This window comes from Homalodisca vitripennis, chromosome 1, assembly GCF_021130785.1.
Source record: "Homalodisca vitripennis isolate AUS2020 chromosome 1, UT_GWSS_2.1, whole genome shotgun sequence".
NCBI lineage: Eukaryota > Metazoa > Arthropoda > Insecta > Hemiptera > Cicadellidae > Homalodisca > Homalodisca vitripennis.
The window spans coordinates 113,864,251-113,890,795 of NC_060207.1; the positions used below are offsets into that span (position 1 = coordinate 113,864,251).

Sequence of the window (26,545 nt, forward strand, 5' to 3'; positions counted from 1 at the left end):
TTTTTTGTTTTTTTTTCTCCGATAATTTAATATATTCATATAGTCCGGGGCGCGTTAGAATTAATACCTAAAATCAATGTCCTAACGTAATTAATAAGTACACTGACTTTTACCTCAAACCAGCTGAAATCAAAAATCGGGTCAAAACCTTTGAAATTCAGTTTGAGAAGCTTTTTCTTCGGTATTTAACGACTCGGAAGTGATTTAATTATCCTCGGTAATTATATAGGCAGTCGAGTACAGTTTTAATGATAAAAAAAAATCGTCGTGTCCTAACTTAATAAAAAATACCACGTTTACCCTCAAATAACCGAAGTCCGGAAGTAGTTGACGGTTCTAATCATTAGAGATTTTTCAGGTGTAATTTTTATTTCCGACAGAAGAGTGGATATTTTTTTAATTTTTTCCCGATAATTATATACTCGTCTAACAGTGTAAATAATACAAAGCATTCGTCATTATAACTCATTCTCAAAATACCTCAATGCAGTGAAATCCCAAAAGTAGCCCCAAAACTTCTAAATTAAGTAGAGTTTTTCGCGGTGGTCATTTTCCGACCGTTAGTTTTGATCTGTACCCGAGCAAACGGTCCAAAATTTGCCCTTCTTTTCTAAAAGTGTTTTTTCGGCCGTCCAGTGGGCCCAATGTCCCTGAAGGGGTATTTTAATTTTCTCCACAGAATATAGTTTTGTTGTCAATTTATAACGCTTGAGTGAAGCCTGTTTTGTTCTTTTTCTTTCTTATCCAGTGAATCCAACCATCACTTTGGTTGCCCTCCGCCAGAATCGAACCTTAGTAAAGTTTCTGTGTTCTGAGCTAATATCAGAGAACATTTGTGGTACTGCAGAGTTTGCTGGTGAGAGCTTTATATTGTGCCCTATTTATAACATTCTTTCCCACTTTCTACCATAAGGCTTAGTTACTAAAGCTCCATATTTTTGAGTATTTACCCTTTTTACCGAGTCGAATTCATTGGCCAATATAACACATAAAAACGTTCCCCCGGATCCCCCGTTTTCGGACCCACCCCGAACGAAATTTCTGGCTACGACGCTACTGCATCATATACTTATATTTAATATTAATTAATGAGTTTATTTTTAACGACGTTACCAAATTTTACATCTTCTTAGAGTTTTATTATTACTGTGTCAATTAGCAACAGCTATATTGTATTTTATTTATTTTGTTTCTATGCAATATACTAATTGTGTATTTTACTAAGGTATTATTGTGTTTGGAAAGGTATTTAAACTTGATTGTTATTTATTGACAGTAAAATTCCCAAATGCAAATATTAATAATTATATTTGCATTTGCGAATAAACAAACAGTCAAAAACCAATGGCTTTGAAAATTAACTATAATGAATTTTGTATAGCCATAATAACAAATTAAACAGTCACTAAAACATTTACAAGAAAAAGAACTATACTGGTTAATTAATCAGTGTAACTTCTAAATGAAGTTATAGAGAAGACGCGTGGTTTTTGATTAGCGTATAATCACTTATCTAATCACTTCTTTTTTATGAACGTCATCATGACTTGCTCATAACTTATTCGTCGTTATAGGCTAATGGGCCTTATCAAACTGAGTTTCCATACATGATGGCCCTTATTGTCCTTTAGCATGTTTAGCTTTGACTTTGACAACGGGACAGTTTGCAGTTTGTGGTCTATTTAATAACGCATTAATAAACGCGGCGGACGCTGAAACCCTTTCAGAATGGTGTAATAAAATTTTTGATTGCCAAACTTATACAAACTTAATTTTTGTAGACCAATTTAGGATCTAAAACGAAGTATTTGAAACTTTTAACGACTCTTTACCTGAGTGAAAAAAACTAGGCTACAATGGGTAGTGGACAGTTTTAAAGTTAGGCGGATGGACCTTTGAAAATGTATTAAAACTTTTTAACTATCACTCTCCACGACAGAATCCAATTTATAATTGCAACATAGATTAAAAAAACATAAAATAGCAAACTATTATTAAGAATATCAACGATTTAATAGAAAATTTATGATATTTTTATTAGTTTTTATTTGGAATATTCACACCTTAAAATTATCAATAAAAACTCTGACTTTATATAGGACATTTCCTGTATTTTTGTTCTCTTTTCCATTTGTAGGTGGGTTCTATTTAAAATTTGGAGTAACTTTGGAGGGATCCCCTATGGCCTCTAATACAGAATATATATTATAGTGAAATTTATTAAAGTTAGTAGCCTATTACCCTACCAAAAACTCAATAAATACTTTTTACTGATATTTATTTCTCCCGTTCTTCAGCTTCCCCAATATTTTAAGTTTTAAAAAAGCAATATGTCACTGAAGTAAAAATACGAGATACATGTTAATAGTGGCACAATTATCTACAGTTTTTAGTGCAGTCATTGGAAGCGAAAAACTACGGTCTTACCTCCGAATTTTGTTTACTGTGAACCGATTTGCATGAGAATTTTGGAATTAAGGCTCATCTTCCCCCTAACTGCAAAAGTGAAAATGATCTGAACTCCGCCTATTATTTTTAAGGGGTGTAAACAACCCCTTAATGGAAAAATCGACATTGAGCCATTTTATCGCTACAAAACAATGTTTAATAGTAAGTGGTGAAATTTTAAAGTGTTTTATAACACAATGACCTCATATTAAAATCATTTTCAACCCCTTGAACATCTTACAACCCTTGCAAACAACCCCTAAATTGAAAAAATCGCAAAAAAATACTTTGGTATGATATAAAAAGATTTAAGTATAGAGTTAGTAATATTTTATATTTCTATAGTAATTATCAAATTTTAACCCCCTTTCAACCCTTGAAAACCAACCCTTGATAAAAAAAAATTGTTAAATATTTTTTTTTATAAAATGAAAAGGATTTAAATCCCCCCCCCCCCCCCACCCCCCCCCCCCCCCACCCCCCCCCCCCCCCACCCCCCCCCCCCCCCACCCCCCCCCCCCCCCACCCCCCCCCCCCCCCACCCAATTCTGTTGTTTAACATACATTTGTCGCAGTTTTCTGTCATTTTAACCACTACATTTTTGCGAAATTCTGCCCTTTTCCGAAACATTGTCTCCAGTTCAGCGAGCTCTTCTCCAACAACATTTCTCCATTTATGGATGCATATTTCGGGCTTACTATTGCCGGTTCAGATTTTGTTTTACTCTAGCCGTCACCCCAGCTTCTCACATTGTTCTATTCATCCACACCTTTTTTATATATTGACCTGTTTTTCTGCTTTCCATAATAGTATTGCTTCGAATTGTTCAAGTCATACCACCCCATTAAAGCATGCCTGATTCCTGGTTCACCTATCTTGTCACATTTGGTTATTTCTTCTCATTGTTTCGTATCATTACTATAATTTTTTCTGCTGTTCTCTAATTCTAAACTTATTTTGAATGTATTAAACAATGCTCTGGAGCTTACATCAGTGTTTGCCAATCCCGATATTTCCCGTCTCGAATCGCATTCGCTTATTATCATGATGGCAAACTCTTAATAAAACCTTGTCTCCACATTTTCAAAGCACTGGCGCCTGGCCCGTTCACGCCACCATTTTTAATCAATGACTTCAATTTTTTAAAAAGATTGTTTTTCGCTTTCCCACATCACTCCACGTCAAGATCTCACCATACATGGTCAACGACTTCTTTTAAATCACTTGTCCTCCAATACTATGGCTGTTCCAGCACACGCATGACAATTCACTTGGACATTTTCATGGCAGGTAATATGTACTTATTGTAATTAAGTTATTTTTAAGCTTTTAATTAATTTTATACTTACTTTATAGAAACTATAAAATAATTTATAGTATTTTCGGTCTTCGTCCGTTACTATAACAGTTCATGTGTTTGTATTTAAATTAACTTGTTTAATTATTTCTAAAGTATAATTAATTTCATAAAATATTTGACTTAGGATACTTCATATTTTTAATAAGGCATAGTTTCTTCAATGCACATTGTTATTGCCCTTCTGTTTATTAAAAGTGGCATGATTTTAATGGGTATGTGTACGATAAGTGCGGACTCCGGTTTTTTTATATCGACCAGAATGTAATCATAAGGGCGATACCTAATATTCCGCATCTCCAAATCCTAGACCTAATTCACATTCGATATAAAAGTAATCTATAGTGCCGCAGACAATCAAACATGTTTATAAATTAGAATTGGTAGAATTTAGCATTAATACAAGTTATTAAGTCCAATATAATTATTAATTAAATAAAAAAAAATCCGGGTGAAATAAAAAATAGAAACCGACAATTTATCAAAACTGAAGACCGGGACACCATATTTGCTTCACTCTCATCTACAGTTACATGTTTGTTTCTTGTCACCACAAATTTTCACGATAAATGATGGGCTTTATTCGGTACGAGGTCGCTTAACATTTTGAAGAAGCTCTACGAAAAAACACTGTCTTATCATCTTTAAAGAGCAAACTGTTGTTATAGTTTTACTTATAAATTGACTGGTCACGATTCATTATATTATACAAATGTATACTTATGTAAACATCTGTAAATATTACCTCGTTACGGTGTATTATTTTTGAGAAAGGTTGTTTACCCAGCTGTTGATATAGTATTTACTTTAAAGTTAATTGTTCAACAAATAAGATATAGTATTTCGAATTTATTATATCGATTGTTATGATCCTCGAGTAATATCGGGGGGGGTTTTGCCCAATCTTCAATATAAAAAAAGAACAGGGTACCGCTTTATCGTAGTCCCTCACCACCCTGTTTTTGTTTACTAATACTATTACGGTAGCTTTATTCTACATATTAGTTTGTGGGCCGATTAACAGTGGCTAATTGGAAAATACTTTTCCTAAAAAAATTATTATTTATATATCGATATTTAGGGTAGTAGAGCATATATTTTTCTATTCATAGTACATTTCCAGATAATAAAATTTCCCTGTCTGTAAAAATATTCTTTTAACTGTATATTTGAGCAAATATAAAGCATTCAAGTGCTTGGCCAGTTATATAATGCAGATATTAAAGATAAAAGATATAAACCGTATTGTTGTTGTCTTTTGACAGAGAAGGCTTCTCGTACCTGTGTATGCATATATATATATATATATAATATATATATATATATATATATATATAGTATATATATATATTTTCGGAGGAAGAAAGACAAGATCAACAAACATAAAAAATACCAAGCCTAGAGTAAGTGACAATGACCATAAATAAATAAATATAGCTTTTTGACATATTTTCTTGATCGTGCAACAAGGCAAATTCAACATTGGGGTCGGAAATATCGTTCACTCGAACCATAATTGCTCATACACCTGCAAAACCGACGAAATTGCGTGCAAGCATGCGGGTATTGGCTAGTGTTTGATAATGTTTAAAATTTTAGTAATTTCGCTAAAGATGGAAATTTTTGTTTTAATATTATATAACAACAATTAACAACAGTACCAGTAATCAATCGTATACAATTGAAAAGTTGGAACCACACATATAACGATACGTTTTAGTTCATCAAATGCAAGGTAGATTTCCTTTGTTGTTCATAAAAACCCGTCATTTTGGAACGTACTTTAGTATGTACCAACTGGCTCCTAAAAGCCTTCTAGAGTTCTTTCACTACATCACCTCTGAAACATCCTATGCTCTGAAAGCAAGCGGATTATACTGCCACCAATAATGTTATTAATACTACTAATTAACACAATATATTTCTGATCTTGATACAGAAAATCCGACCAACAATTCCTGTATCCGATTACACTGGAGCTCGTAGTTTCAGTATACTGGAGTTGCGAATATAGAAAATTAATTGGGGGGGGGGGGGGGTTGGTGATTAACTGGGTAGTTTCGGAAGTATATAATGCCCTCCAAAATCACTCAGAATGTTCCCATTGGAAATTTTTAATCTTTAAGAACCTTCATAAACGTGTTATAGCTTAAAAAAACTACTGGATACTATTTATAAAGTTCCTCAAAATTTCATGTGGGGATCGCTCTCCCCTCCCTCCCAAACTCTTCATCTATACCTTATAATACGGCAATAATTGGTTACAATTGCGCCATGTTGAGGAAGGTCCCCAAAATATTTTAAAAGCTTTTAAAACTTCCAGGTTCTAGTAATATCGTAGGGAGACTGTAGAAAGTCTCGTTTGTTTTAGTTTTGTAGGTAAAAATTTCAGAGGGCTTCGACATCTCGGATATGTGGGTAGACTGCCCAGACTCAAAATTTCAGGGTCCCTCTGGGACTTCTCGAAGCGTCTTTGGGAACACTATTGTGAATGTAAATAAATTAAGCATTGATCTATAGGACATACGGTTAAAAAAGAGAAAAAGAGGGAACGTTCTCCCACATTTGTCTAGGTTTCACTGGACATGCTGGAAATTGATCAGATCCAGAGTATAACATTAAAGCCTTCAACATAGCGTACATATCAAGGAATTAATTTATTTTTACTTAAATAATGGGCTGACCTTTTGTATATCAAATTAAATATAAATCTGTGACTAACTGGACTTCATAAAGGGTTCATAATTCCTCTATATAAATGAGTTATATAATGTTTGATTGAATGAAATTGGTTATTCTTCATGAGGTTCTTGCATCTTAAATTATCATTTATAAATTAAGGAATGAAAGGTTTACCGGTTGTCAATACAGTTGGAAATGACAAAATTTTTAAAATGTCTGTAAATCTAGGTAATATGAGTTCCCCCTACTTTTAGAAGGATTTGCAGTTAATATTTAACCATCTGTCCTGAGAATTTTTAGTGGTGGTCCCATTTTAATAGAAAGAAAGGCCACCGCTGTTGATAAAACTTATACATCCTTATCACTTATAGCAAATACTAACACTGTTCATATTGTAATCCTACCAGGAGTACTTGGAATGTTTATAGTTCTCGAGTATTTTTGTCCATATACTCGGAGTGTCTCTAATAATGTTTTAATGTGACTCTTCCCGAAAAATTTGACATCTATAGACCCACTGTTTGAGCACAGTGACGGGCAATAATTTTAAAAAAAAAAACCCCAGCTAATATCTTTCTCTTGTCATATCCAACGGATTAGTCAATCAGTGAGAGCAGATAGAACTACATAACAAGTATTACAGCTGAAAATTTTAAAACTCACGCCTCCGGGCGCCTGCTTGTTAGGCGGTACAACAGAATACATCTTACAATACATTTCCTTACTTTCTAAATCGCTGTTGTCCTCAACAATGAGGGGAATTAAATAGCGAAAAATAAGAAATTAAAAGTAAGAGTACAAGGTGTTCGCAAATTAGTGTTTGTCCGTAAACTAAAAACAACCCAGCCTTGTATGGGGAAGGTAGATAACATTTCTTCTGGAGAAAAAACACAATAATCAGGTTAATGTTTTAGCATACGATGTTGAGGTTAGTGGGGAACATGGCTTGCACCATAGTCACGAGTTAAGGCGAAAGGTCCTATGGCATTCAGGCTCTTGTCATTGATGGTACACCCAGTGTGACAGTAAATAAATTCGTCTATTTAGGAACAATGTGAGGGATAGTCTGTAAAAGGCAAGAAAAAAACTTGTTATCTTGTGCCCCTAAAAACTAAAAGATCCCATAAGATGTAGCTAATAAATGACATTCAAAAATAGTGTTCTTTTAATTGTTTTAAAGTGTCATGAACTGTTTTGTTTCAAAACAGCTGTTTTTTCAAGATTTCCTAAATGTTGACTGTTTTCAAACCAATATTGTAATTAAAAAAAAGAGTAGTAAAAATCTTGTACAGTTTTAGACCTATATCCATTGTTTTAGCCCCTGCAAAAGTATTGGAGAGAGTTATTTAAACAAGTTGAGGATGATCGGAATAACACCCTGTTTAAATAAACCTAGTTTGGTTTTGTGAAGGGAAATTATTTCGGTGCACTATTCAATCTTGTAGACGAAAGGTAGTATCATATTAAAACAGATAAAATATCTGTTTCTAGGTTTGAATAGGAAGGTTTACGATAAGGTTTAAACAAAATTACCTAGTAGAGAAGGTCGTGGTGTTTTTTGGAGTGAGGATTGTCAATCAGAGAAGTGGTTTCTATTTTATTTGAATGAGGTTAATCCTATTAAACGATTATAGCTGTTAAATGTGTACTTGTAGGTGTGGCTCAGGCCTATAAACTTGGACCTCTTTTGTTTATAATTTTTAAGAACTTAGTAGTATTGTTGAAGGTAATCGATTTGTGTTTGTTTGTTGGCGGACTTGTGGGATTTACAGCGAAATATGGAGTTTAGCCAATAAAGACGATCTGGCCCAGCGGTTCTGCTTCAGCTTACCCAGCCTTCAAATTTATTGAAGTTTTGGTTGACCTCAGTGTAGTTATCTACTCCTACCAGTTGTTCTATACGCATAGAAAGCAGTTTGTATGGCTGTCTGCAATCAATGTATTAAGAGACAGAAAAGCTGATTCCACGTTCATTCTTACGAGATTTTGAAGGACTTTCAACATTTTCAAAGAAATCTTTCCTCAGCATTTCCTTTTGTTTTTTTTTTTTAATATTTATTGGAGGGAATGCTTAAACCCCACCATGCCAACATTTTTATTGCACTGTGCCTTTGAGAGGCTCATCCTTTACAAACCTGACAGTCTATTCTTGTTCATAGTACTCGCGATATATCGTTAATTCAGAAGAAAAGTGGGACACAACTCAAAAAAAAGTAAATTTTACTGCGGAGAGCGATTTTGAAAAATTGTGCTTTTTTGTAATTAGTTTTTCGTTTAACAGAACTTGCATCCTTTATCCCAAAAGTCATTTTATTATTTATATCAGTTAAATATAGGGCATTTAAATTAGCTTAATATAAACCATGACGTTTGTGTTTATTATTTTCTTTTAATTATTTATTAATTTAATGTGAGTTGTGGTACAATTTTCCTGTAAAAACCGCTTTTTCATTTATATGGTTTACTTTGAAGATGGTTTAATAATGTCACAAAAAATAAGTCAAACGGGTTTTTATTGACAAGTTAACTTTTAATTGAAACAAAAAAATCAGATAGTTACTTAGAAACTAAACCTCCAAACATCATTGGACCTATTTTAGATGTTTAGAAAAAATAGTGTTTTCACAATATTAATTTACAAAAAATACTATTCATTTAACTATTACCACTAGTTACTTAACAATAGTTTGGTCTTATTATAAAGTAAACTAATGCAGCACATTTTTAATATTTTAGAAGTATTTTTTCTAATGGAAATAAAAAATCATTAAACTACATACATTACATTGTTGCTAAAAACAAACGATACTGCAAAAAAATTTAAAGTGAGTTATAAAATGGTGCATAGCAACTTGGAATTACTTGTTTGTTCAAGTAAGTATTGTAAGTCTTTTTTTCTTGTTAACTGACTATTCCCTGTCTTTGATCGTATCATTTTTTTAAAGCTAAATCTGAACAATGCACAGGGAAAAACCTGTTGTTTTTTCTTTGAACTTCTGGTTTTCTTCTTAGTGGGACTCTTTCTTGTTGTCATCCGAATAAATTCCCTAGTTTTCTTCAATATCAACTCTGCTGGATGAAAAATTTCATTGAAAGTTCAACTGTGTTCATTCATAAGTTGTCTTGTACTTGATTTTAAAGGGAGAATCTTTCTCAACTTTAATTATTTTGAATGTCTTTCATTGCATTACACGTACAATCCTGAAATGTAAAAGGTAAACTGTATAAATGTTTAATTATTATCTTTTTAGATAGAATAGGATAAAAAGTTGGATTTTAAAGTTTTAGTTATGTTTACAAAGTGTAGGAAATTAAAAATAATCCGTTCGAAGTAGTTAAAATATGCGTTTAGAAAATATATTTTATTACGTAAAGAAAATGCAATTCTTCCATCTTGTTTGGCATATCTATGTGCCATAAATAAACTACTCTTTACCTTACATTTTTCTGACTTATAGATGAAAAGGAAAGATGGTTTAAAAACGTAAAAAGAAGATAGTAAGTTAAATGATTCTTAAAAATGGTGGTAAAAAGTATTAAAGTTTTAAATTATTGGTTTCACATGGTAAAGGCTGAGTAGGGTTTTTAAACTATGTTTGAACACGGTTGAGATTGGTTTTTGCAGTTGAATAATAGTTCGAAATCCATTTATGTGGTCTGCTCTTTCACTAGAATTATTTTATAAACTCTCGTTTCATAAAAGTGTCTAAATTACTATTTATAACAGTAAGCAGCTTACCTTGACACATTAACTGTAGAGTTACATCCCAATGTTTTGCCCATTAGGTACTTTAAAATCCAAGTAACTCTTCGTGACTTAGTACATTGAACTTTATACGGATTCCCAGTTTTTTTTGCATGTTTTGATCAATGAATTGGATTGAGCCGGGTGGTAAATTGGTCCAGAATTCAGACAGTTTTAAATATGCTTATCAAATCAATGCATGTACATTGTCCCCTCGTTCTTGACTATGCCCTTTTATTAGGAAATTGTGAGTTATAGACTTAATTGGCATGTTTGTCACACATGCATATAAGTAATTAGGAAAAACAAATTCTTGTTTTTATGCTTGGCCGCTGCAATTATCAGAGTGTAAAATATAATTTCAATATCGTCTTTCGCCAATTATTTTGTCCTTTTTCACTGATGGTATTATGTAAATGCATGTTCCAATTTTCGCAAGAGACTCTGGCTCCTTCGCCTTCATGCAAAGTATTGCAGGGGGGGGGGGGGAATACGGCATCATTTTTCAGTCTCAGCACCAGTCAGAGGATTTGATTATTTAATTTAGATTTATAAAACATTTGTGGACACTTCCCCCTTTGGACACTGTAATACAGCTTGAAGGTCATAACAGGCAACAATGGTGTTGGACCACTCACTGAGTCTTTGTCAGAATTTTTTTTCAATCGAGATAAGTCTTTTTCCATAATATGCATTTCATATTCCCTCTTGCAAACTGGTCTTTTCTCTCACCGTCAGCTGGTCATAATATGCATGGCACAGCTCACAAAGGTTTTTTTTTGAGAACTAAAAAGATAATATTATACTCTTTTGTGATTATATCGTTAATACTTTTTATAATTTCCATGAGGTTTTTGCATGCGTTTTACAATGTTCAACATAATCACGATGTAAATCACTAATTGTTTTTACCACCTTCTATGATTTCTCTGGTTGTGTTTGCCCGTAGATAGTGTGGCTCTCAATTTTAGGAATAGATTCTATATGACGCCTCGATGCCTTCATTTATTTACTTGTCTTGTTCAGTTTGATGCCTTATCATGTTTACCCCTCAGATCACCAGCATACAAAAGCCACTTGACGGCGTCTTTATTATCCAAATAAACGGTTATAATTGGTATGTCCTATTGATCCCTAGGGTGTTTCTGCAAAAAACAACATTTGCATACCACGAACTCGCTTTTCAGCAACATTCAATTTTAAAGGCTTGGTTTGGTTTTCTCTTATTTCCCTCTCTCTTGTACTGGTAAGTTGGTTGTATGTTGCTGAAATCATGTGATGCTATGAAATCTCTTTGGCGGGGAAAGGTCACCAAGTGCTCCCAATAGTTTTTGAAAATTGTTTTGAAGGTCATCAGGGTTTATTTTGGTTTTACACTGGTTTCTAACCATCTTTCATTGCAATGGTGGTTTTATTTCCTTTTTCTCAATTAGTTTTATGGACTTAGATGAATGATTTATTTTCCTTCTCCAGAATTTCTCATCTTTTTTGCTTTTACAATTTCAACCAGTTGTCCTTTGTTTAGTGACCTTTTCTTTCCTTTTTTCTTTTGGAGACTCAGTGTTATTTTGTGTCCAAGTATTCAAAAAACATTATCATTTTCTTCTAAGATCTCAAGGCTCCTTTTCTTTTGTTATTCTACAAGACCAACTTCTGTTTCTTCTAGGTATGTTAAATATTTTGTTGGTTATCGTTTGTTTTTTAGGGAATTTAAGGTCATTTTTTGGATAGTATTTTGGATCACTCGTCAGAAATCATCCACGTTCATAATCATTTTCACTGTTAGGGTCATCTGGAAAAAAGATCTCCAGTAGCTTCGTTATCGGTTTTACACATTCGTTTTGTGTAGTCAGATACATTTTCCTTGGTTAGTTGAGATGATGTCGTTGGGCAAATTAAGTTTTTTTTAGGCAACTACATTACCTGCTTTTGTTGGTAGTTTAGTGGAAAATTCCACTAAACACACTGTTTTGATGACGAAGGGTTTATGATTTTCTTCAATGTGAACTTCTTTAGAAGTAAATTCTATTAGGAATGACGTCAAAATTACCCTGAAGTTATTGTCTCTGTTCTGGTTCAGCTTCCCGGGTTTGTAGGATCGTTTGAGATTGGCTGGGTTACAATATGTGTTCAGTTAAATGTTCTTTTGTAGTTTGAAACTTACTGGCCGTTTGAAACCTCATTATTTGGGGTTGTATTTGGAATTTCCTTCTTAATTAATCACTGTCCACTCATTACCACATACCAACACTATTTTGTGATTGAGGAGTTGGCCTGTATAGTCTGTAGAATTGCCTTTTTGTTTGGCTAATTTTTAAAATCAGGGTTGTTCGTATTGCTCATTCCTGAGACTTAAACTGGCTGTTGTGTTGACTTCACTCAGAAAAAAAAATGTGTAACCTAAAAAAGTTCATAAATGAATGGACAACTACAGAGACTAGGCATTTTGTCATCTGTATGTGGCATTATTTTATGAATTATTTGTATATTGTTTTAATGATTGTTTTAACAAGAATAATAAATAGATAATAGTACATTACAGTGAGAATTTTTTATAATAAAATTATGAAACTTATTTTAGCATTACAAAGTGTGCACAACTCAAAATATTGCACTGTTGGTATCAACATTGTTGATTTAGTTTCTTGCAAAAGTTCAGAGTTTGTAATGACCAAAATCTCAAAGTCTGCCACTGTGGGAGGTATAACAAAAATGAAAAAAAAGTACAATGAATTTTCAAGGAAAAGTGACATATCTCAAAATTTGGACTTGTGGATTGACAAAAACAAAATTGAAAGTCAAAGCTATATTCAAGGAAAAGTGACCACCAACTCAAACTCTGTCATTATTCCAGTAAACAATATAAACAAGTACTTACAAAATATTACAAACCCAAACAGGGACACCACTCAAAAAGTGTCACTTTTGCAGAGAACTTATAGCACTTCACTCCCCTAGACATTCAAGTCACAAATGAAATGTGTCAGTTTTGCTAGAAAAACATAACCCAGAATGTTCTAGAAGAAAAGTGACACTAGTGCACTCTAGTGGGAGCAAGCAGAGTTTGAGTTGTGACGTTTTTGCAGTGAAAAGAATAATTATTTCAAGACAAATTAAACCAAAAAAAACCCATTTAAAAAAATTTTGAGTTGTGACACTTTTTTCTGAATGAACGATTTGATAATAAAGACCCCCCTTAATTATTCGTATGGAAATATATTGCCTTTAGTCAATCCCCCCCTGCTTCAGCCCCAATATTCTTGGTTTTAAAAAGTCTTTAAAATTTAAATTTTTAAAATGGTTTTTTAACTCAACATCACTAAAAACCTAATAAAAGGGTTCTTTCCCTTCAGAGTCCTAGCAATTACCCCCAAAAATGTTAACCCCTAAAAAAAATTATCTTTTCCACTGCTTAATTTGCCTAAGATGCATAAGTTATATCTGTTTTGTGTTAAATTTATAACAAAAATCGAATTTTCATAGTAAAATTCAGGGTTTACAGAAGAAAATTTGACGGGGATTTTTAAATTTTTTAAATTTTGGGATCCCCGAAGTGACACCTGTTCCCCCATGTGAGAAAAAAAAGAAATCAAGGGGAAAATAAAAAGAGGCATTTTTACTACAAAAAAGTACAGGGGGAAAAAGAAAACCCACTTTTTAAAAAATGGGGGTTATATGACTGTGGACTTACAGCAAACCCTGCCCCCGCCCAAAAAAACGCCAAAAGCATTTTACTTGGGAAGCTATGGTTTTATAACCCAGGAGGTTTTATAAAAATTCCTATCATTTTCTAAAGAGACCTCACCCCCCCCCCCCCCCACCCCCCCCCCCCCCCACCCCCCCCCCCCCCCACCCCCCCCCCCCCCCACCCCCCCCCCCCCCCACCCCCCCCCCCCCCCACAGGTTGGCATTTTAACATGTAGATACTTCCACAATTTTTGTAACTCTTATCATTTTGAAACCTCTAATACTATTGTATTAACTTGGATAGCTGCTACTCTATCTGTTATCTATTTCTCTCATCAAACATTTTATGGCTGCGATCTTGAAGTCTTACGTGGTGTTAAAACTTTTGTTGTAAATGAACTAAATCATACTACCTTTCACTTCGTTATATAAAACATAGTGAATGGATATGCCTATCGCTATTGAAAACTTTGATGGCCTTCATATTTAAACCTAAAACAAAACACTCTTTTAATCCGGATAAACTGTCCACCCTGGATAAGTCTGCATTTTCAGCATCGTCCTTTCATTTTAAAAACAACCTGTCAGCCACTACTATCTCTAATTATCGCAATAATCGCCACCTGTGAGATGACATTATCTTTGTTACTTGTAACGCTCGTAGTTGTTTTCATGAGATCTGTTGTTTAAAACTTACTAATTTGTATTCTCTGTGAAATGGCAATTACAGATTGGATAGCAGTTACAGAAAAAATAATTTGTTCGGAGTATAATTTATAAATTCGTCAATTCAAATTTCGTTGGAGAGGGGAGTAGATGGAACTCGTCTTTTTTAATATTAAAGATGCAAAATATGGACTCAGTGAATGAAAAATTGGTTTAAAGCATTTGATCGCCCAGAAACTGTACCAAATGGAACCGCTACTTCTGCCATTATACTGTCTTTTAACAGCTTAAAACGTGCATGGACGAATATATGTCTATATCTGTCATGCTCCGGTAGCGTGGCTTTTCCTGATGTAACAAGAGTAGTGGCCGTATTTGAGAATAATTCCGAATCAGCTTTTAGATGTAATTAAATTCCTAAGCTGAACGAATTGTGTACAGATCAAAACTATAACCCTTAACACATTTTGTATTTTTCAGAGAGGATGGAGAAGCCAATACCTAAGTGGCTCGACAGCGAGTTTCTGGCTCAATGTCTAAAGACCGAGATGAACAACGAAAACGTTGTCATTGCAAGCTTCAGTATATCACGGGCAGCTCCACCTGGGGATAACTATATCAGTTGCCCATTTAGAATAAAAATAATGTACAAACACCACATTAAGGACAAAGATTTCTACTTCAAGTCTCTGATAATCAAATCCGAAGCAACAGACTGTCAGATGAAAGATGTTGCAGAATCGCTAGATTTTAGTGAACCTCTATTCTACAACAAGTTTCTTCCTGAAGTTATCAAACTGGTGGAAACATCCATAGTCCCAAAGAGTTTACCGTCGCCGTTATTCTCCATAGTGGTGCTGGAAGACCTGCGTGACCTCGGTTTCAAAATGGCGAGTAAAAGTAAGAAGTTGGATTTTGATCACAGTGTCTTGTATATAAAAGCTGCGGCTAATCTTCACGCGGCCTCTGTGGTCATCCACAAAGACGATCCATCACTTGTTGAGACAATTGGGAAGGAAAAGATGTTTGCTAACGACTTGGAGATAGCAACCTTGTTAAAAAGCTTAATAAGGAACGGGTGTAAGTGTTTAATCGATTGTGTTGGAGAGATGGAGCAGTTCAGAAAGTACCGCAAATTACTAAAAGATACTTCAGCCATCCTTTGGGATCTTTTAGTGGAGGCAGTAAAAACCCAGTAAGTTATTGAACACCATAAATCAAGGAGATCCCTGGCTGACAAACATGATGTTTAAGTACGACGAAAAGGAAAAGGTCAAGGAAATAAGACTCCTTGATTTCCAACTCCTCAGGTATGGGTCTCCTGCCAACGATTTGGTATGGTTCATTTGGTCAAGTGTAAGTCATGATGTTCGAAGAAACAGGCTGGAAGATTTATACCAAATTTATGTAGAAACGTTCAATTGCAAGTTGCGGGAGTTCCGCTGTGAAGATGTCACACTTGATTATAGTCACTTTAAAGAAGAGATTGACAAGTTAAGCACTCTGGCTCTTTACATAGTTGCAGCGTTTCCAATTTTCAACAGTGAAAAAGCAGTCGTCGATTTAAGTCCCTTTTTCCTGAAGGAAAATGAAGATGAAGAAGCCCTGAAAATTTACAAATCTTACTACAACGAAGATTACTGCAACAACGAGGTACCCCGGTTCTTGGAGGAAATGGAAATGGCCGGAGTATTCAGTCACCTACAGCGATGCCACACAAATATAAGTTGACTTTTGAAAATAATTCTCATCCTAGAGTGAGGGGACAAACTTGATTGATGACTAAAATACAAGCATCGCTTTATTTTAAATAATACACTCTCAGTCATTACATCTGACAAGGTTTTACCAAATCAGTTATCATGTTTCAAAATGTATTTCCATGATATATTTGTACCACAGTTCGATTTTTCAATCTCTTAAATTGCGATAGCAAATTTACAACGTAAATTAAGTACGTTAAGTACATACTATATAGTATATTATTATTTTGAAGAATGTTTTATTTGTTTCATTTATTTAATTACAATAACTTTACTGTAGTCCGACAGAAAAATGTAAAATATGTTAATTATGTAGTTTTAACTGGAAATAATTCGTTTTTTGGAATAAAACAAAACAAGTTGTAAAAACATTGACCAAAAGTGATGTTCTCATATTTTTTAGCAACAGGACTTGTAAACAATGTAAAAATATATTTAAATTTAAGGAAGTCATTTGTCCATCGTTCTTCATGAAGATTAGTTAAAATAGTTAGATATTTATTACTTTTACAATTTTTAATCGCATTAATAACACAATAAACATTTTATTGGATTTTAATTCGTATTAATTTGTTTTAACCTTTTTATGTATGAAATATCTACATATGTAACTTTGCTACCTACTTCATTAACTAAAATTAAACTATTAATTTAATGACAATATCTTTTATTTTTTTATTATTTCAAGGGCATAACCATTTCAACAAGTAAGGTTCAATTTTATCTACATGCATAACAATTGACCAAAAAAACTAATTAGTAGACAAAAACGAAAACAATAGAATATGCAACCAGTAAACAAAACAATAGATACATAATGAAACAAATAGATATGAATTGTAAGATGCATAACAATAAAGTATAAATAGATAACAAGTGATGTATAACAATAAATAGATAAATATATAACAATAACAAAGAAAGATGCTTAACAAGAACGATGCAAAACAACTTGTTGTTTATCATTGTTTAACGCCCTAAGATGCATAATAATTAAAATAACTTTTCACAATATTATTTCTTTTACAATATGTTGGAAATTTTAAAGGTTGTAAGCAATACAACACTACATAAATATCGTTAATTATATGACAACATTATCCATCATTGTTTATAACCATTATAAATCATTTTAAAGATACTGTTAATATGATAAAGATTCTATTTACCTGTACCTACCTATTTCTATTTACATTCTAGGATCTCTGTTCTTATTGAAATTATTTATAAATTTAAAAACAAACACTCCAATAATGTACATTTTATTTCTGTGGGCCTTTATTTAGTTTTGTGGGACTGATAATGTGTTCCTTGAGCACGAAAGGCCACACAGAAATATAAAGTATATAACTGAAATGTTTGGTTTAAAAGTAATCAGTACCTAATTATTTAATATAAATAATTGACTGTCCGTCCCGTCTTGTAAGTTTTACTCAAAGTGTGCAAACAGTTATTAAAATAAGTTTAACTAGCAAAATCCCATTCTAGAATAGAGTACGTGCTCCTTATGGGCCACCCAGATAGGCTCATCAAAAACCTCGGAGAGAAGGATTGGGAGCAGAGCCGAGCAGTTCCGTCAAACCCCGAACATGCAGCTGAATTTAAGTTTTTATTGGTTTATTGGACATTTTTGAAACGTACACACGTGAAGAAAATTGATTAGTTCATATAAAAGTCTGATACTGCTATACAAATTCAAATAGCTGGCTCGAAGAACCCTTGTGATAGCCTACTTCCCCTAAACCGCCGGAACGTGAGAAACAAACTTATTAAGAGACTTAGTCATTCTAAACATAGGCTAATGTACATTGAGACGACCGGATTGCACACCAATTCATCGTGCATGAAGGAGCACGATGTTATTACCGTCAGGTACTTTATTGGGACAAAACTATTTTTACGACTGTTTATCCCGAGTCTATAGAATAATAAATGTTTTGTTAGAAAATCTTTGTCATTTAATAATACATTAAGATTAATTTTGGCACTTTTGTAAATGTCAATATGTTCTAAAGTTGATAAGAAAGTTTACTTTATGATATGCGATAAATAAATACAATATTTATTTCAATTATATCGATACCAGACCAGTCTAGTATATACCGGAGATAGTACAATTATCACAACTGAACATCTGTAATTTTGTTATACGTGTCTGAGTCAAATACCCACTTCCAGCACAAGTGTGATGGTATCCATTGGACAAATTGGCCTGTCTCAGCCACGGAGCCGTGTCCATAAGTACTAATTTTGCGTTATATATTAGTTACTAAGCCGAGAACTTCTTATAAATATTAATATTAATTGATAATACAGCAAATAGTAGCCTAATTGAATTTTTACCTTTTTTCCGATGTAATGAAATATCACGTGCCTAACCCTTCAGGTGAAGCGGTTTTTATTTTATTAATTAATGTTACAACTTAAAGCTTATTAGTTTTTGGTTGTTTTTGACGGGTTCGTGGTCAAGGAGTTACACAGTAACATTTCGAAGTCTACATTAATTAATAACTAATCATCCTTCCTTTGTGGAACCATTGTGGTCAAGTTAAAGGAAAGTATTTTTACTAATACAATTATTTTTAAATTCTGTGTAATCAAAGAGAAAGTGTAAAGAGGGGTATATTTTTAAAGGCTATGCAAATACGTGAAATCAATCAGCATTATTCGCTACAGACGAAATCTCACACAACAGAGAATTATAATAAATTATTGATGTCAGCTCTGAAGTTTAAGATTTGTTAAATTTGTTGGTGTACACCCTCTCTTATTCACTTCACCTCACTCTCTAAATCTACAATTACAATTGAAATGAATATAGTATAAGCAGATACCTTAGTGGATACTGGCAGTTTTCATCTTTAATTACTAAAACTTTTTGTTAAGAAAAGGATAATTACAACATTTCCAACCACAGTATGTTGTCTTAGCATCTATTTCCTATCAACCAACAGCTGAAGGATATTACATCGTTAAACTATACACCTACATTCAGGGTCATGACTATAATATTGTTATATTATTAGTCCTGGATGGACTTTGTGGTGACATGAATGAATGAATAGATGAAAATGGTCTTTATTTTCAGAGGCGGGGTTAGGACTGATGATGAGATTTCTCTACCACTAAATCTCAAAACAACATCAACATATATATAAAAAAAATTTATACATACAAAAACATAGTTAAATTTAACAATCTTACAACACAAATTAAAAACTTAAACCATAATGAACAAAATATGAAATAAAATACAACACTTGCGAATCTATATATCATTTGACATATATTCCTCATTCACACTAAACCCCTCATCATGGTCAAAACACAATCGGTAACGCCCACTACCACGCACAAACCTTCGCTCCTTGAGTCACCTGCCTTTCTTCAGCCAATGTACCATCAATACGTTTATTTGCAAATTTAACTCCAGCCTGTAAACCGATTGCAGTTGAATCACGTGTAAGAAAGATTTGAAGTTCACAAGAGAAGAAACTGACCGACTTCACTCTGGAGGAGTTATTGAACCATGTTCTTCGGTTCTTGGCGACCCTAGTTGCTTGTTTTTAAGGAATATGGAAGAAAGAAGCGATTATGTTCTGACTATTCCTAAACTATAAACCCTTTTACTATCCTAGATGCATACCCAATATCACTGATGGAGAATATTGCAAATCGGATTACTAAGTATAGCACATTCTGATCAATTGATTTCAAGAGTGCCTTTCGCCATGTGCAAATTGAAGAAGAACGTGCCTGTATAGTTTTTAAGGCATTTGGGCAGTTCTACAAGTTTTTGAGAATTCTTTTTGGAGTTATAAATTATGTGTCTTGCTTTGAAATAACTATAATAGAGAATAAGATTTAAAGAGTATTGTATCATGCATCATCATCTTGTTGATATTATGATTAAATAAACCGGAGTAACAGACAAGGCAAATCAAGATTTAAATGTAAAGACATTTTTTGAAGTGTCCAAGAAATATATATGGACGAATCCTATCTGCCTTGGAATTGATTCACCTCTTAGGTTATGTCATTTCAGAAAATCCAATCTGACCGGTACCAGATCACCTTGAACCTTTACTCAAGTAGGACGTTCCTCTTGACATTATCTCTCTACGTTATTGCCAAGTCATGCTCGCTCACTATTCAAGCTTTATTTAAACTTTTCCAAGATGATAAGATCTCTTTCATTCTCTAAAAACATTCTGCTGTCTTCAGAGGTGAAGACAAAATCAATACATTTCAATATGTTGAAAGGGTATGTAGCTGGTTCAACCAGAGCACCTGTCCAGGATGGAATATCACTTAAACTATTGTGTCAACGCACACATAAATCCATCCGTCTGTTTGCATTCGTGTTTTAAAAATGTCTGCATACAGACGTTTTACCTCACTCATGTACTAAACTCAGTTTCTCAACAGTTTGGCTAAGTTATGTAGTCTTTATTATATTTTGATTGAACTGATTCTCCAATAAATGTATTTTCATTTACTTTCATTTTCATGTTCCTGGCCTTTCCAGAGCAAGTTACAGGTCAGTACCGGTTATCATGTGAAACCGAACGAAATAAACTACTGAACAAAATGAACGAGTGAACTAAAGCATTCGCTTAAACCAAGCGAATTAGTAGACGTCTTTCTTAAGATGGACTTAATTAATTTAGTTTTTTATTATCTTACTATCCCGCATACAGACAAAAATTTCTGATGAAAGGTACAAACATATTATAGTGTGATAAGTACCGTAAACCAACTAAGCTGTTGGCAGCTTTATAATTTTCACACATTACCGAGAGATTTTTTTCTGCTTGGTCTATATATTTGATATCTCCGTAATGAGTTTTGATTATTTTCCCTATGCAGAAAGGGTTTAACTTATTTTCTCTTTATCTTGGATAATGACCTCGAAGGAATCCTGATTGTCACATTTGTGTACCATTTAGTAAATTTTATTTCATCTCAGGAGGGTTTTGATGTTTGTATTCAGGTTCAATAAGGTTATGTGTTCTTTTTAATGGGGTTTTGTTACAGTTTTCATGGTCTGATAAAATGGATTCAACTGCGATTTGAGTTTGCACAGCCTCATCATTGAGGTTACTCACGGCCAGACCCTCCATCTGTCGGGTCCGGCCAGAACTGGTTTATATGAAACCATGTGTACTTAATGTGAATTAAACGAAAGCTAATAGAATAGGTTGAATTAGATTAAATGTTGTTAGTTTTAAGAAAAAACGTAATAGAAGAGAACTACATCTTTACTTTACCCCCCATTCTTTAATTCAAGCTATACTGCAGAATTGATTGAAATACTGAAATGTATTCAATGCAGTGGTTAATTTCAGTGGGAACGCAAGGGAACGGCGTTCCCTTACCTCCCAAGAGTGCCGGAACGCAAGGGAACGCTTTTAAAACTACGAGTACAAGTTTTAGTTAAAAAAAAATTGTAGGTAGGATCAATATTATGCTATGCTTTGTTTGCGAGTGACTCGTAAGCAGATAGTAAGCGCCCGTACAAGCAGTTGTGAGCTGTGCTGTGATGAGTCTTGCACGGAATCGGGCAGGAGGAAGGTGACGGGCGAGTCATCCTAGTTCGCGCATGCGCGGCTGCGCCTCTCAATAACAAAGCAATACCCACCCCACCCCCTTCCTTTCCCCCTCCATTCCTTCACCGCGCCACCGCCCCAGTGATCACAAGTGTGTTGACTAGTTGACTTGACCTTGGTGTGTTTCGCGTTTAAGTTACAAGTTGCATCGCATCCCATCACGCTTAAGTTCGTTTTTGAGGTGCAGGTCGTTGATTGTGTTCGTGTTTATGCTTATTAGTGCTGGTGCAGCTAAATAGTTTCCTAATTGACTATGACTACCAGAAAAATTGTTGATTTCTTTAAACCTAACCCTAAGAAACAAAAAGGTTATGCGAATAATGAGAACTGCAGTTCGGAAGCATTGACTACAACTTCAATTGTTGATCAAGATAAAAAAGAAGACGCAATCGGGATCAATGAGGATAATTGCGATTACCATTCCCCTTCGACTTCCTCGTCGGTCAAAATAGTATCCAGGTTGGTGGGTTTTGGGATCTGATGCAGACGAAGCTAAGGTTAGTAATGAAAATAATGATTTTGTTAATAGGGGTGAACAGCCAGTTTGTTGGTCTGAAGAACAAATTGTTGAATTTAAAGCTAAAAATCCATGGTTAATTGTGAACAGAGAACTAGGTTGCAACGTTTGCCGTAGTGTGAGTACTCTAGGTGCAGAGAAAACGAAGGGTCTAAAGATTAGCGAAGAGTGGGTTTTAGGAACTGTTACCGCTTATGGAAACAATAAAAAAGACCAGCAATCCTCTCTTAGGAAAAAGATATTTTTACACCGTGGGTCTCGAGCTCATTCTTTAGCTGAAAAAATACTCATTGAAGCTAAGAAAGATACAATGAAAAAAGCTGTTGCTTCTATGCATAAAGAGCAGCAGATTGTAACTGAGCGCATTTTCCGCACGGCTTATAAGCAAGCTAAACTAAATAGGCCATTTTTTGAGTTTGAAACTGAAATTGATCTTCAAATAATGAATGGCTTAGATATGGGGCGAATCCTACATTCAAATGTTGCTTGCTCCAATATAATTCATCATATTTCTGATGAAATGAAATCAGACTTGATAAATGGCCTAATCAAGTCAGACTCTAAATTTTCCCTGCTTTTGGATGAAGCCACTTCAGTTTCAAACAAAAATGCTTTGGTGGTTTATATCAGAACTGTTCTAAAGGGAATGCAAAACCCTATGACAGTGTTCTTAACACTTTTTGAGCTAAATAGCACAACATCAGCTGGTATATTACAAGAACTTTTAAATCAGTTACAAGCATTAGGTCTAAGCTTTGAATTCATGAAAGACCATATGATTGCTCTAACTTGTGATGGTGCTTCAGTGCTACTAGGCAAGAAATCTGGCCTTGCTATACAGCTTACTGAAACGTTCCCCAACTTGTTCATTTGGCATTGTTTGAACCATCGTTTAGAGCTTGCCGTGCACGATTCCATAGAAGAAGTAGCTGGAATCAATCATTTTAAGATATTCATGGATAAAATTAGAAACATGTTTAGTTGTTCACCGAAAAACAGCAGGGAGTTGGCAGAAGTTGCTAAAGGACTAGAGGAGCAAATGTTGAAAATCGGCCGTGTTTTAGATACTCGTTGGGTAGCCTCGAGCTTAATGGCGGTGAAAGCAGTTTGGACAGATTTTAAAGCTTTGTACAATCATTTCATTGAAGCATCTGAAGACAAACAAAGGGACTCGAAGCAACGTTCAACTTACAAAGGGCTTTGTAGTACATTATCTTCTACAACTTTTGTACACAACCTGGCATTGATGTTCGATGCTCTAGAAGAGTTATCGGATTTGTCCTTACAGCTTCAAAAATCAAGCCTCAACCTTATCCAAGCCCACAGTGATGTAACACTGTTAATCTAAGTGTTTGAAAACCGAGTTGAAAACATGGGTAGACGTTCAGTGGAAGCTAAAATTGCTATTGACGATTTGATGTTTCAAGATGTTAAACTTTGTGTAAGATCCAAGATACCCAGTATTCCAGAAAAACAGTTCTATCGGAGCCTCGCTAACAACTTGACTTCAAGGTTGCTATCATCATCTTCAAATGCGGCTGAACACTACACCAAAATCATGAATGACATCAAAGTGATCCACCCCATGTATTGGCCAAAAGACTTATCCATCACCTACGGAGAATGTGAGATCCAGCAAATCTGCGATAGATTTAAGATTAGCAGCTCTCAGGATATAATTAGAGACTTCAGACACTTCAAGCAGGGACTGAAGCCTATGTTAAGTGGAGAGAAACCTACTATTCTAGAGCAACCGCCGTCGTTTAAGAAACTGATTTCCATCATAAATAGTATTGCAGTGTCTAGTGCTGAATGTGAACGTGGGTTTTCTGCAATGAATCTAATTATGTCTCCTCTTAGATCTTCACTCTACATTAGCACTGTTTGCGATTTATTGCGGATCAGGCTCCTAGGACCTCCTGTGGCTAGATACAATCCCGAGCGACACGTCAAAACCTGGCTGGCGAAGGGACACCATTCTGCACTTGACACCAAGTCAAAAGAACGAGGGCAGAAAACTTACCATGAAGACAGCATTGCATTGTGGGAACTTTTTTTCCTAAATCTGTTTTTTAAATATCTTTTAGAATTTCAGAACATTAAGTTTTCATTAAAATAACTAGCCTATGCCTAACTTATAGTTGTGTTCTGAACTCAAGTTTCTGAGTTCTTTTTTGTACTTACAGTTAGTTTTGTGTATTGTTGTTTTGTTTCTTTTGTAGTTTTCACTTTAAACTATTAACAAACAACTAAAACTAAGTTTACCAACAGTCTTGGCATTGCCTTACAATATTATACTACAAATCCGTACATATTTGTTATAATAACTAATAAGCAAATAAAATAATCAACCTTAACTTTTTAAAACTACACTAAATTTTAAAAAATGAAACCGTGTTACTTCACTCTGTGTGTCATTTATTTTGTGTGTAATTAAACGCTTCCTTTTCCTTTCCAAGAAGTTGGTTTATTTTGAATGTATTAATATTGTTTTGTACCCATAAGGTATGCAATTTTTTTGTAAAATATGCAAACTTGTAAAAAAGCTGTTATATTAACAAACATCCATTTACATATTAATATGTATTATTATTACTACTGTAATGTGTATAAATAAAACTGTGAATAAGGCTCAATTTGTTTTTATTTTACCATTCATTAAAAAATTAATATTGGCGAGCTTCATTGATTCAAACAAAATGGTCAATGAAATCAAACCAAATATTTCTGGGAAATTTAAAGTAGGCAACAAGGTGTTAATGGAGTAGAGTAGAGTAGAGAGTAAACTCAATAATTTAAATTCATGTTTTTATTTTCTTACATCCTAATCAAGCACCTTAAAGAAAATAAACAGCATTAAAATATCACTTGGTATTTTATAAAAATGAATGTATTATTATGTCTGGGTGGCCTAAAAACAAAGGTTTACAGTTATAATTTTCAAAAGTTTTCCTGGGTGAGGGCCCCCCTCCTTCCTGGGGTGTATTCCATACCCACCGGTCTGAGCTTCCCGCTTTAAGAGTTCCCACACCTAAAATTTTAGAAATTAAGCACTGATTCAATGTATTAATAACTTAAACAATTATTCTGATTTTGCTATTTTTACAGGTACTCAAGATGCAGTAATAGCTATTGAAAATAGTTATTCATCAGAGTATTGTGCTATCAATAGAATTTAAATTAATTAAAACAGATAAAAATATAATTTTACAATGAACACTAGGGCACATAGGCATTAAGAGCAATGAAATTGTGGATAGGTGTGCCAAAGAAGCTATTTCTGAGAATAATAAAAATGGACAATATGACATTTCACTTAATGACTAAAGCTTTTCAGAAAATATTTTTTTCTCAAAATTTAATACAGATTTTTTAAGTAAAAATACATTTTACTTACAAATAATATTGGAGCTAAAAAATAGATACAATAAAGCTAGATGGTACAACAAAATTATAAATTCAATACCAAAATTGTCTTGGTTTAAAGACGGCAAATTCAAAAGTTTGAAATAATGAACCTTTGAAAAGCTAGATTCGGTCATGCAAAAACAATTGTAATCTTTTCAGGATCGGACAATATTTGACACCTTAATGTATGAAATGCACCTTAGGTCATAAGGAAACATTAAAAATGTTTTTGCTTGTCCAGAATGCTAATATGAAAGAAATCAAAGTTTTTAAAGAATCAAAAACAATTTTGGAATCAGAGATCAGAATTTGAAAAAATATTTTACAATATAACGATTTCCAAGTCTTCAAAAAACGTAATGACTTTTAAAATTAATCAAAAGATGCATTTAAAATTATTTTAAACTATGTCATTATTGTAGATTGTACATGTATGAAATTTATCCTGGAAAAAATATTCTTAATCCGTAGCCCTCCTTTTCGGGATGGAAATGCCTGAATGGCCCCTAACGAGAAATAACCTTACACCTTCAAAATATCCTTTACCCCATCTAAATAAATATTTTGTTTACATTGTAATTAAAAAGGGACAACCAACGCAAAATGTGTTGTACAAAGAGGCAGCATGGGTTTCCTCAACGCCTTTTACTGAGAAAAAAACG

The 26,545-nt window shown here is 33.8% G+C and overlaps 1 protein-coding gene across 1 annotated transcript; it reads left to right on the top strand.

Annotated features, from left to right (window-relative positions):
• Positions 1–15,040: 15,040 nt before the first annotated feature.
• Positions 15,041–16,908, top strand: LOC124369670. The gene is given in 2 exon segments (XM_046827723.1): positions 15,041–15,782; positions 15,784–16,908. Coding segments are annotated over 2 exon segments (1,245 nt in total). The 5' UTR covers positions 15,041–15,071; the 3' UTR covers positions 16,318–16,908.
• The last annotated feature ends 9,637 nt before the right edge of the window (positions 16,909–26,545 follow it).